At 42.3% G+C, this 12673-nt stretch overlaps 1 protein-coding gene across 1 annotated transcript in view; it reads left to right on the forward strand.

Moving 5' to 3' along the window:
- The window catches only part of raph1b (Ras association (RalGDS/AF-6) and pleckstrin homology domains 1b), a 43745-nt gene that overhangs the window by 14268 nt on the left and 16804 nt on the right, over window positions 1–12673 (forward strand). The window contains 1 exon segment of the mRNA XM_025902814.1: window positions 12337–12456. Within this exon segment, the coding sequence (XP_025758599.1) occupies window positions 12337–12456 (120 nt within the window).

The following is a 12673-nucleotide window of genomic DNA, read 5'->3' on the forward strand; positions in this document are numbered from 1 at the left end:
CACGTATGCAAACTAATCTATTTTTAGCTATTGTGTTAGCCACACAGATGTTAGTAAATGCACAGATGACTACAGACATTCACACCTCTGATTTTTTTTTTCCATAACACACTGGAATAAAACAACAAGATCCAGGAAGTTTAAGAGCAGCTTTGTGAGGGGAAAAAAAAAGCCGCTCTGCAAATATTACGGCTTGCTGGCTGCTATTTTCCAGACTGGTTTTTATTATTTTTGTTTATTGAAGTGATTCACAAAAACAAGCTAATTCAAATCTTCTGGTCCCAGTCTGGTTGGGTTATTGTTGGTTGCGGATGATTTTTGCTAGAGTGGGACGCAGGACAGAAACAATCTCCTCTTTGTTGATGCTGTTATTTGTACAGTAATGCCCTTTATCCACTCATGGCACTGTCTATTACCTGAAGCCCTTCCAAATTTGGTACCTAATGTGTTTTCCATTTGTCCAAACGATTGCATACAGTGTTCCTATTCATGTTTTTTTTTTTAAGTCAGACCTGGCCTTGTAAGTTTGAAAAGAGAGGTCTGGTCAATGTATTTAAAAAATGAAAAAATGTCTAAACAAAAAAAGGGAGGAAAATGTGAAGAGAGAAAGAGCCAGACACACAAATGTATGTGTGTGTGTGAGGGAGCTGGAGCTGGATATTTAAGAGGGGCCCTTGCAGAGATGCAGCCTGGGGCCTAAAGAAGGAAGCGTCCTCGCCCTGGAATTAAACTGTTCCAGGAAGTAGGGATGCTTGTGTGTCTGTCAGGGAGTGGTGACACAGTGTGTGTCACTGTCTTGTGTTTAGAGTGGGGCTGCCTCTAAAGTTGACACTCAACTGTCAGTTTCCTTCCAACATGTCCATCACGCGCTTTGGGGGCACGGTTAACGAGTGATTGTTCTGGGTCACGGTTGTCTTGGCAACGCCTTCATGGAAGCACCGGATGTTCTTAAAAAGAAATGTCCTTGAAACAGTCTCTCCGACTTGTCCCAAAGACATGCAAGCTGCAGCCGCGGAGACCTCTGGGAAATGAAGAAAATACTTAAGCGTGTGCGCGTTAATGACACAGCAGGAATGCTGGAGCTGGCGTGCCAGGAAAAGGGGTCTGTCTCATGAGAGGCAAACGCACACCAGCTGCAGGGGTTATGGACAGAAGCAAAGACCAAGAAGCAAAGACCAAGGGAGACATGGGAAATGTAGTAACGGAGGAAGTCATTCCCAGCTGCCAGTGGAGTGTGGGCATGCATATGTAGTTTTTTCTCAGCCTTCGTGCAGGGTGCATCACACATGGCTGGTTTGTGTGTCTGTGTGTGTTTTAGCATGTGGTGTTCGTGCAATATGTTGCACCCACTGTGGGCTTTTTTTTTAATTTATTTTTTATTCCCTAACAGGTGGCAGATGTAAACATACTGTTCAGCTTGACTGAGTAACCAAATGATAATGAAGAGGGAAAAATGATTGGCACTATAATGATTTCATTTGTCTAAAGTGGATGATTTAATTATGGAAATATACTTAAATGAGGCTTTTGCATATATCCATTTTCATTTTGGAGCCTGGGGTTCTTTGGGGGGCATCTGCATCTATTTTCATCAAAAATGGTCTGTTGTAGACAGCAGGCAATATGTTTGGGTATTTTTTTCCCTTTACTTCACCATAATGCTAATTTCTGGCTTTGTATTTTTGTTTTTTCACTCTACTTGAATAGTAGAAGAGTAGAAGAAGCATCAGAAACCAAGTGTTTAGAGCATTTTGAAAGCTGACATTCTGGCATTGGCGGATAATCGGCCCATAATTAATTACATAAGTAAGAATTATTGATATATTCTGCTGGAAGGGCCTTAAAGAATACCTCTAGGATATAGTGTGGCATTAAAAAGTCCTAAATGTAACTGTGAGGAGCCCTCAGAAAGTTTGAAACGGTGCTACTCTTTATGAGTTCATGATGCAAACACACCCCTTTTTATTGAAATGACTTGCAGTAGGTTCATATTTGTGTCTGAGCACGCACAAAATAAGACTTTGCATGCAATGCCACACAGCAAGCATCAATTCAACCAAAAGAAAACAAGAGAAGGTAATCGGTGGCGTGTTTACGCCATGGCTTTGCTACCAGATCAATGGGTCTCATCTATTTTTTAAGCACTGCCTGTTTGTTTTTTGTTTTTTAATGTCTGGCTTATACTTCTCGACTCGTTGGCCTCTGCTGTCTGCTGCTGCAGTGCTGCATCATGTTTTACAAAGTTTGTGTGGGTGTGTATGAGCCCACTGCAGCAGACCACCTGAGCCCCTTCATCTGTGTGTGTGTGTGTGTGTGTGGTTGGAAGTGTTGGACGTAACCTGATCTCTTGAGGGAATGGACAAGACTATTGATTTCGCATTTGGGCCGATGCCCTGAAGGAAGCAGGGACGCTGACACATCCTTGCTGTGTTTCTGTGTAAGGGAGGGTGACACAGACAAATAAGAAGAGACTTGCCCATGTGCGTGCTCGCTGCTTCAAAGTGACGTCAGATTTTTCACCGAGCGCATAAATGACTATATTATGAAGTGCTGATAGACTGTATGCTTTGTGGTCATGGCTACAAACAGATGTTCAAACACTGTACTAACAATGTAGGTTGTTACAGTGTATGTGATGCCTGTCAGCACAGAGATGTGCGTGTGTGCTTGTGTGTTGCCATGGCAGTTTCTCTTTGAATAGATGCAGGGCAGCTGAAATTTGGCTTGCTCTGATGCTGGTGAGCTGTTGAGTCCTCGCACCTTACCGCCCACCAGTGTGACCGTGCATTTTCACACTCCCTCTCTTTTCTAGTCTCACTTTCTCCTGCTCTTCCTCTCTCCATCTGTCTGCTTCTGACATCCTCCCCATCATTCTCCTCTCTCTGTCCCCCATCTCTTTCTCTGCCCCTCCTTCCTAACTGGCTGCATAAGCCGGAGTGGTTGAGTGATCCTGAATGCACTCAAGTGTGTGTGTGTGTGTGTGTGTGTGTGTGTGTGTGTGTGTGTGTGTGTGTGTGTGTGTGTGTGTGTGTGTGTGTGTGTGTGTGTGTGTGTGTGTGTGTGTGTGTGTTTGTGTTTCTCCCCTGCTTACAAGCTGTTGTTCGTGCTTGACTAATGACATGGGAGCTGTTGTTTCGGCCAGCCCCCCCTCCACAATCTAATAGCTGGCTCCGTTCCTCCATTATTATTGTACCCATCCATCATTCCTTCTCTGCTCTCTCTGTAGCCTGTTAACTATCTCATATCAACCCCCCCGCAACCAAGTAGTCCGTCCTCTTGATGTGCTCGCTTTCATGTGACACATGCCACTTCTTATTCGTGTTCTGTTTTTGACTTATGTTTACAGGACTGTCTCAACATTTGAGACAATCCTGAGATTTCGGTGCACATTTCCATCAACGCTATCTTGTGTTTAGTGCAGCCATAGTCGTGTGTGAAAGAAGGCTGTAGCTACTATGATGCCACACCAGTTTTAAAGCCTAAAATTTACCATTATGTACACAGGCCATAGGTTTAACATACAAGCACAAGTTTCCTTTTTTTTTTTACATTTATTTTAGGAATTTACAGCTTGAATACAGGCGTTAGGATGTAAAATGACTCAGGGCAAACTATGAAAAAAATACTTCATTAAAAACAACAATATAGAACGTAATGATGTGGTAGTCTAACTTTACACATCTGGCAGTGCTGACGAATCAATCGACAGCAGGTGGTGGCAGTGTTAGTTTCATTTTCACGTGTTACTGTTGCTGCTGGTCATGACATCAGTATGTAAACACTCCTTGTGTAGCATAAAACAGAAACTATCACAAGTGAAGCTTATTTCTATTTTGGCATGGCTCTTACTTTAATGTATCTTCCTTGTGTAGTGTACAGCTTTGAGTGTTCCCCATGCCACAAATAAGGAATGAGCTCCACCCATACTGTATGTCCCCCGCCCCCTCTTAAATTAAACCTGTAATCATCTTGTCACAAGCTTTCTTCATTAACCTTTAGGGCTGCAGCCACCCTAAATTTTCCCATTCATCATGGGCAAACAAGCACAGTGTGTTATGTCGTTTTCTGAGTCAGACATCACAGGCTACTACAGGTCAGCCAAGGCTGACAAACCAGCCACACCTAGTTGGACTTTTGGTCCAACCACTCCCTTGTTCAAAGAGTTCTTTTACTGGCACTTAGAAGTTTCCTCTTTTCCTTCTTTTTACTTGCATAATGCCCACATGTTGACGTAGGGATGGCAGCTTCTGGCTTTCATTTCTTGTCTCCTGGTGTGACTTTGTATATAAAGGGAGGGGACCGGGGGGAAAAAAAGGCAAGGCAGGGACAGAAAGCCGGGATGGGAGTGGAAATGAGCAAATAATCACCATCTGCACGGCAAATGCAAGCCTGGAAATGACACGCGGTCGCACATTTACAAAGAGATCGTATCTATTTTTTTATATCTTAAAGGTAGTGAAACCAAGCATTTGTCTGCTCCAGGCTTTGTTCTTTGACAGAAGACCTTATTTTGACTGTCAAGCCACAAACAAGATTACAAGACGCGCTCGAAAGCGCCTATTGCCTTCAAACGGCTACAGGATGTCATTATATTTTGACACTTGGCTTTTCAGTGTGGTGTTTTTACTGTGATGACACAAACACATGCATGTGTGAAAGGTGAATCATAGTCTGACAGGCTAGAAGTGCAGCTTGCACCAGATGATGGTCTGACATGAGAAAAAGAAGAGATGAGGGTGAGAAGATCAGAGATGAATGCATTTGAGGTCACCGACTTTAGTGCATTAAAGCTGTTGTTTATTTTAAAGGAGTGGGTGATGTTCAGAAACATTCACTTAACGTGTAGTTTCCCTTTGTAAGTACCAAGAGTTTTCAAATGAGCTGTATTACACGGAACAGACAGGCCTTACAACTGCTGGGTTTTTAACAAGGAAGGCGATCACCAGAAAACCTGCATGAGGCTGTTTTTGTGTTTATAGATTTGCATGTTTTTATACACTACAGTGCTAGAATATACAGCACTTATTTTATAAATACATTGCTCAAAAAAAGGAACTTTTTTTTTTTTATCAGAGTGCAGCATCAAGTCAAACTTGTGGGACATTGATCTGGTCAGTTAAGTAGCAGAGAGGATTTGCTCCTCCGTTTCAGCTGCTTTGGTGTTAATGAAACTAACAGCAGGTGCACTAAAGGGACAACAATGGCACAACCCCTAAAACAGGAATGGTTTTACAGGTGGAGGTCACTGACATTTTTCCCCCTTCATCTTTTCTGACTGTTTTTTCACTAGCTTTACATTTGGCTACGGTCAGTGCCACTACAGGTAGCATGAGGCGATACCTGGACCCTACAGAGGCTGTACAGGTAGGCCAACTCCTCCAGGATGGTGCATCAATTTGTGCCATTGCCTGAAGGCTTGCAGTCTCTCCCAGCACAGGAGACAGAGATTCCAGGAGACAGGCATTTACTTTAGGAGAGCCTGACAGGGCCGTAGAAGACCCTTAACCGATCATCAGGACCGCTGTCTGCTCCTTAGTGCCAGGGGCGGATCTAGAAGAGTGGAATGGGGTGGCAAGTGCCACCCTAAAATGATCCCTTGCCACCCCAAGTGCCACCCTAGTTTTGCATATGACAGTGTTGTTTATTAAAATAAGATAGCATTAACACTTTGAGGCCAGCTACAGTGAACACTGAATATAAATGCTAAAACTGAATATACTGCATAGTGTTCCCCCCCTCCACCATTAACAAATGGTTCAGCCCATGGCAGGATCGGCTTTTTTCTTGTTTTCAGTAACAAGCAATGCCTATGATTGTGCCAGAGCACATTTTGAACAACACCATGGGAATTTCGGATTTTACACAGGTGGGTGGATGTTACACTCTGGAAATTGAAGGAAGGTGAGTATTATTAACCCTCCGTGGTCCACGGACACGCTGCACCTCCAAATCACATGACTATGTTAAGCTGACATAGCAACAAGCTGCAGCCACACTGAGTTTCTATTTCAGCACACATTGAAAGTTCGGACTTCAAAGTATTTAAATTTTAATTACAGGCCAGTAAATCCAGAGTTATTATAATATATATAAGCCACGCTTTTTTCTAAATACTGTCGTCACGTTTGTGTGTGTGTTTTAAGTGTTTTCTAAGGACAGCGCGAAAACGGTAAAGAAAGAAAAAAAAAAAAAAAAAAGCCACCGCTTTCCTATCGGTGGAAAAAATGTACCATGTCGGCCAATTTAAAAAAAAAAAAAAAAAAAAAAAGTCAACACGTGGGATTTGGTTGTTTAGGAAGAGGGGAGAGTTTTGTGAGTGACCAGTAACGAGTGAGAGAGAGTTTTTAGATGTGGGGGATTTGTGACGTTTAGTGTGGAGTGTATACTTAGTGTGTTGTGTTGTCTTGTGTAGTCGTTTTGTTTTGTGTGTCAGTGAGGGCACTAATGAATGTCACAAAAGCACATTTGCAATGTAAACACTGTCACTAAGTAGAAAACCAGCGGAGTGATACACCTGCTGTTGTCAGGCCTGCAGGTTTATCCCTGTGCTGTTCTCCTCTGTCTTTTGGTGGACAAACTTATTTTTTACTGTGACACATAATTTGTGGGGCATCTTATTGCGACACCTGATTGTTCTCTCATTTTAGTTTTAGTAATATTTTTAAATGGTTGTACAAAATGAAAAAAGGTGTATTGGCTGTATTTTTAGATAAATAGTTGTATATATTTACAAAAGTACAATTTATATTTGCATTTCAAGTTATAAAAATTTACTCAACATGTCTGTGGGTTTTTTTACAGTAAAAAAGTACTACTAGGATTTGAAGTTCTTTGTGTGATTTCAGATCAGTAACACTAATGCAGTATGTCAGTGAAAAAAAACCTAAATTCAGTTGAGCTGTAAAGAATGATACCAAACAAGGCAAGGGGGAAAAATAAAATGAAACAATTTGAGGGTGAAATACAAACGTAAACTCAAAAGGAGTCAAAAATTGCCGGTTGTATTTCAGACCTCAGTGGGTTAATCCAACAAATCATGAAAAGTTAGGTTTAAATTTTTGTTCATGACAGTGCAGATTTCTGACATTTCGTGTAATTTAAGCTGTAACAATGTGATTGTTTTCTAACAAAAAACAGTGTGAAACTTAAGTTAGACGTGTGTTTGTAAATGAACCGCCCCATGTTGTGTAGCTTTCTGGATTTTATACTTATTGGGCTCCATATTTATTTATTATACAGGCTATACAGTACATAAAATCAAAACTCACATGCTTTATGTAACTAAAGTATGTAATTATGTGGGCTACAGACAATAATTAAGTTATAGACTATATTCATATGAAAAACGTGTATACTTACGGCATTTGAATTATTTTAACCATATGTAACCACCTGCATATGTGTTTGAAAAAAAAAGGCTTTGATTTTGCCACCCCATTTGATTTCTTTGCCACCCTAAGAAAATTTCTCTAGATCAGCCCCTGCTTAGTGCAAGGAGGAACAGGATGAGCACTGCAAGAGCTACAAAATGACCTCCAGCAGGATGCTGGTGTGAATGTGTCTGACCAAACAATTAGTAGCAGGGCGGTCTGAGGGCCTGACTTTCTCTTATGGGCCCTGTGCTCACTGCCTGGCACCATGGGGCCCAATTGGTATTTGCCATACAATATCAAAATTAGCAGGTCCACATATGGCCTGCTTGGGCCATATTTTTTCAGTTTGATTTTTAGGATGTCTCTGAATTCAGCCCTTTGTAGGTTAATAATTTTAATTTCCATTAACTGATGTGGTATCCTTCCATTTCTAAGACATTACCCAATCCATATCATTGTAAATAAGGTGGATTTAAAAATGGCCTTTCACAGATGCACAATCACATGGTTTTGGGTTTTTTGTTTGTTTGTTTGTTTTTCCCTCTAGATTCCCTCACTTTTTTTCCAAACACTACATTCCCCAGAGGTAATCAGCAGCATTTACAGCACTGGGACATGCATTAATATTCCCAGTCCTGATGACCGACTGTGTTTGGCGCTATTCCTGTCTATGGGTGTTGTAGATGCTTTGCCTGCTTCCTCTGTTTCAGCTTTGTGTGCATCTGCCCTCAGAGACCTTTATCGGCATGAGCATTTTGTGTCCCATTAAACTCTCAAGAATTCCCACTCTCCATTTAGAGCCAAGAACCACAACAGTGTGGGCATCGCAGAAATTCAGAGTTTGGTATTGCCACGCTGTTTCTGGTTTTATTGCCTCATGTTTCTCATTTTAACGTATTTTGAAATGGTGATATAATGTGTTGAGAATATTTTTAGATGAGAGGTGTCAGACACTGACGTTAAGTTATTTTTGCAAAGATCCTTTGAGAGCAGAGAAAAATAGCTGTGAGGAATAGGTGGCTTTGGAAGTTTTCCGAGGTGGAGATGACCCCTACACTCCTCACTGCAACATTTCAGCACACATACAGTTGAGGCTTGGTGGAGTTTTTTGTCCAAAAATAGCATATTTAGAAGTACTTGGGGAAACATGCAGTCAGTGGAGTATCTGGTCACAACAATGTTTACACAGCTCGAGTCATTTTCCACCTCCCAGCCCTCTGACTTCCTGTGCGATGGAAATATGAAAGGATTTATTTGTAACTCAAATATTGAGAGTAGTTGATCATTTGAATGTCGACTGCAGGCAGAACAGGTGCTGCTGAAGCTGTCGGTGCATTACAGTCGGCACTTGTTTTCCCCTTCTCTCGTACTTTGAGATCATATGAATTCATAACTTTCACAAAATAACTCTTGTTCTTTATGTTGTAAATTCTCATCTGAATATTAAGAGAGTAAAGACCCAGGACAGACTGCAGCTATTCCTGCATATTTGTGCTTCCCTACAGGGTTTAATATTGGATCCCTTAACTTTTAGTAACAAAACATGCCTCTGTCACCTAGCCAAAGGCTTGTTTGAAGCCTGACATGTCATATTTGGTGTGAAAACAGGCCTTGGGCAGCATTAGTCACTCCAGTCAACGTGACTTAAAAACAAGAGATCAGCAAGTTCACGTTTTAGCCAGTCCAGCTTTGTTTTCTCACCTTAAGAGAGAGCTACTCTTTCTGAATTGTCACCCTATTTTCTGTATTGCGGTGAGGGTAGACTTGACACATCTGCAGCCAGTTGGATTAATAAAAAGTCCCAGTTAATCAGTTGCATACAAGGATGTTTTATTAAGAGTTGTATGTACGGAAACTTATTCGAGACACAATAATTAAACAACAGTTTAACATCGAGTCTTCATATTGCTCCCTTTCTAATCCTCTCGATACGCTCTGATCTGGATGACTTGGTCTAAAGATAGACACGTCTTTCTCTTCCTCCTCCTCCCACATACGCAACCTCCTCAGCACCGGATGCTTACTGCGCTTTCTTTAACAGTTTGAGATTTTTGTTCTTAGAAAACACCCTGCATAAAGAGATGAGCAGCTACTGCGAGTTTACATGAAAACAAAAAAAACAAAAAAGAGACTCCAGAAGGAGACTCCATGGGAAAAGGCCTTTGACCTTTATTCTTTCACCCCAGACCTCTGAGCTGCCCAGCAGTCACAGGAGACAGATGAATGGCGGTCATGCTCAGACAAAACAGACGGGACCATGCAGCATCAGCAGGGAAAAGGCCACGGCTGGTGTTTAGTTTGCGATGATGCCTGTAGGAGTGCATTTGCAGACTGCATACACACACATATATACACAAACACTACCTCCTATCCCCGTGTCTCTCTCAGGTCATGCTCCATAAGCTTAAAAGCAGGGCCTCAGGTGGTAATTCACTTAAACCTGCAGCAGCATCTGCTGTTAAGGCCGTGATTCCATTAGAATGACAGCAGCTATTTCCAAAGTGCTCTTTGTTTTCGGCTCTGCATCATTTTTGCTCTATTTTTACTCTTTCTGCATCTGGACTGAATACACACCTACAGCATATCTATATATATTTGTACTTGTTTGTAGACCTGACCACAAATCTGTGTGTGTGCGTGTGTGTGGGAGAGACTCTTATAAAGGACTCCAGGCCGTTTACACACAGCTGTTAAGTGTCCTGCAGTGCGACTCATTTCCTGTATGTGTATTTACATATGGAATAATGACAGTGCAGGCTCATTTGATTTTTAGTCATTTCCTCTCGCGCTCGTCTTGATGCCATAGCTTGAGATACTCACCTGATTTTACAAATCATGGCTGTGACCTAAGGGGTCCCATATGGAGCCACATTTCATGGTAGCCAAGGAGACAAACGATTCAAATTGTGTTACCATGTAACATGTGTGGGTATAAGGGTGGTGATGTCTGGATCTCACTTTCAACACCTCAAGTTTCTTCCCCCCCATTCCTACAAGTGCCACCCCCACTACCGCCACTATAAGTGGTATGGATAAGCTGGACGACAGCTGGAGCTTCCTGCCAAGAAACAAGCCATGGGGGAAATTAGGAATTTTGCACATCCTGGCTATTTCCTGTTCTGACTGCCACACACGTTCATGAGTGCATGGATGTAATTTTAAGCGCACACATACACACTGGGTTGTTTTTGTTTACATACTCATAGACTCCATTCTTTCCTCCACAAGATGACAAGTTCATGTTTCTCATGTGTTTTAATGAGTGCCAGAAGAAGGAAGCTATCCATCATCAACAGTATAATAAACACTCTGCAGTGACAGCTTTGGTCTGTAATACAAGCTTGTAGCACCAGCTTTGGGGTACGTTTTCTACATGCACCACATACAGTGATTTCTAGTAGTAAGCATGCTGGAATTTGTCTGAAATAAGCACCCCATAGCTGCTTAGCTTTTCATCTTTTATCTGGTTTGCTACCGACCTTCATCACATTCTCACAACAAAGCATAGCTTTCAGATCATCAGGTGTTCATTTTAGCCATAAAGGCAATGGCACAAAAATACTCACACATACAAGCAGACGTTTTGCTAGATCAAAAGAACAGGGGTCATCAGCGGGGTTAATCCCAGTTTGGTACAGTCCCCTCTAGTGACTGACACCACATAGCTGGGATAACATGGAATGACATCCTCTGAAAACATCAATGGGATTACTCTGGAATATTCCATCTGACTGGCCTGTTTTGGGGGCTCCGGACTATACCAAGACAGGGGTGCACACCAAGGGAAAAACAGGTTGAGCGTTCTGCTTTAGTTTGTTTAATATCCAGTGTTGAATATACAGTGGTGTAATATTTTTCTTTGTGTGTGCCGAGCTGAAAGTGTGCAGTAAGAAAATGTGTTTCTGCACTCGGCACTTCCTCTGGCATCTGACCTGGTATCAGAGCCATGACCCTCCCTGTGCTCAACTGTACTTTGCTTCCACTTTACAGGTCTATCACCAGATTAGTTCTTCCTCGGTGCACATCGGCATTTGGGTGAAGATATTTTTTTCACATGGACCGGAGACCATCGCATTAGAATAAGAAAGAAATGAGGATGAATGTAGGCACACATCAAGGCTGCAGATTGTTTTGCGTTGTCAGTTGGAGCCATTTTCTGTTGTGTTTGCCTCCTTTATATCATTCATTCAGTGTTTTGACTACTGTGGCGTCCTTGTGTGTATGAAAAGGATTGGGTTAGCTGGCTTTTGGAACTTGTATTAAGGACATTTCAGCTTTGACTCTAGAGCTTCAGATTTCCTCCTGATTTTATTCTGATTCTGTTTAATTGTTAGATATATGAGCTGTGAGACTCGAGTCGGCCTGGCAAACAGATGCATGCTGGTGTTGCACCACTTTCCATTTAACCCACTAGAGGGAGCTCTGCCATCACCTTTGACTAAAAACTGCTGGGCATTCTCACCAGCCAGATATGCTTTCCATCCTATTATCCTCCGGCCTTTAATAGCACATGCTATTGCTCCGTGTGGTCTGATTAATATCTTAATTCAACAGTGATCTGTGGGTCTCCAAAGAAAAGAGTTTTTTTTTCCACAGACATGAGGAAGATGCTCTGCTTCTCCCTTTGTGTTGGCTCTTGAACTGGTAGTAGAGGTGCTGGGCGTGTCAGTGATGCACAGCACACAAGACACCACAGGGTGATCGCACAGCACAGGGTGCCCGCTAGGGGTCTGTGAACGGTTGTCATGGTAACAGGCAGTGAGGTTGGCATGAGATTAAGTTGTTTTTGCGTTTTGTTTTTTGTTTTTTCCCTCTTTCCTCATTTAGATCATCCCTGCTATGTGGGTGTGACTTGTAATCATGTGAAATTGTCTATGTCTTATTTTTTTCCTTTCTGTTTCTTTTGCATTTTTGTGTGTGTGTGTGTGTGTGTGTGTGTGTGTGTGTGTGTGTGTGTGTGTAGATGGAGCAGGTATCTGATGATGAGTTGGACCATGGAGCAGAGGAAGACAGTGACAAGGAGGACCAGGACCTGGACAAGATGTTTGGAGCCTGGCTGGGAGAGCTGGACAAGCTCACACAGGTTAAAACACAAATACACTCACACACACTAAGAGGGTGGTTTGTTACACAGACGTAGACAGAGCACCGAGAAAGGATGGGGCTGTATCCATAGCAACCTTAACACTGCTAATCCTGTCTCCCTTTACTGTATCCTAGCAACTCCACTCCCACCACCACCACATTGTATTTGTGCAGGTCTGTGGGTAACTGAAGAGTCTGGCAGGCAGACGTGGTTG

The sequence above is a fragment of the Oreochromis niloticus genome, linkage group LG23, assembly GCF_001858045.2.
Source record: "Oreochromis niloticus isolate F11D_XX linkage group LG23, O_niloticus_UMD_NMBU, whole genome shotgun sequence".
NCBI classification, from domain to species: domain Eukaryota; kingdom Metazoa; phylum Chordata; class Actinopteri; order Cichliformes; family Cichlidae; genus Oreochromis; species Oreochromis niloticus.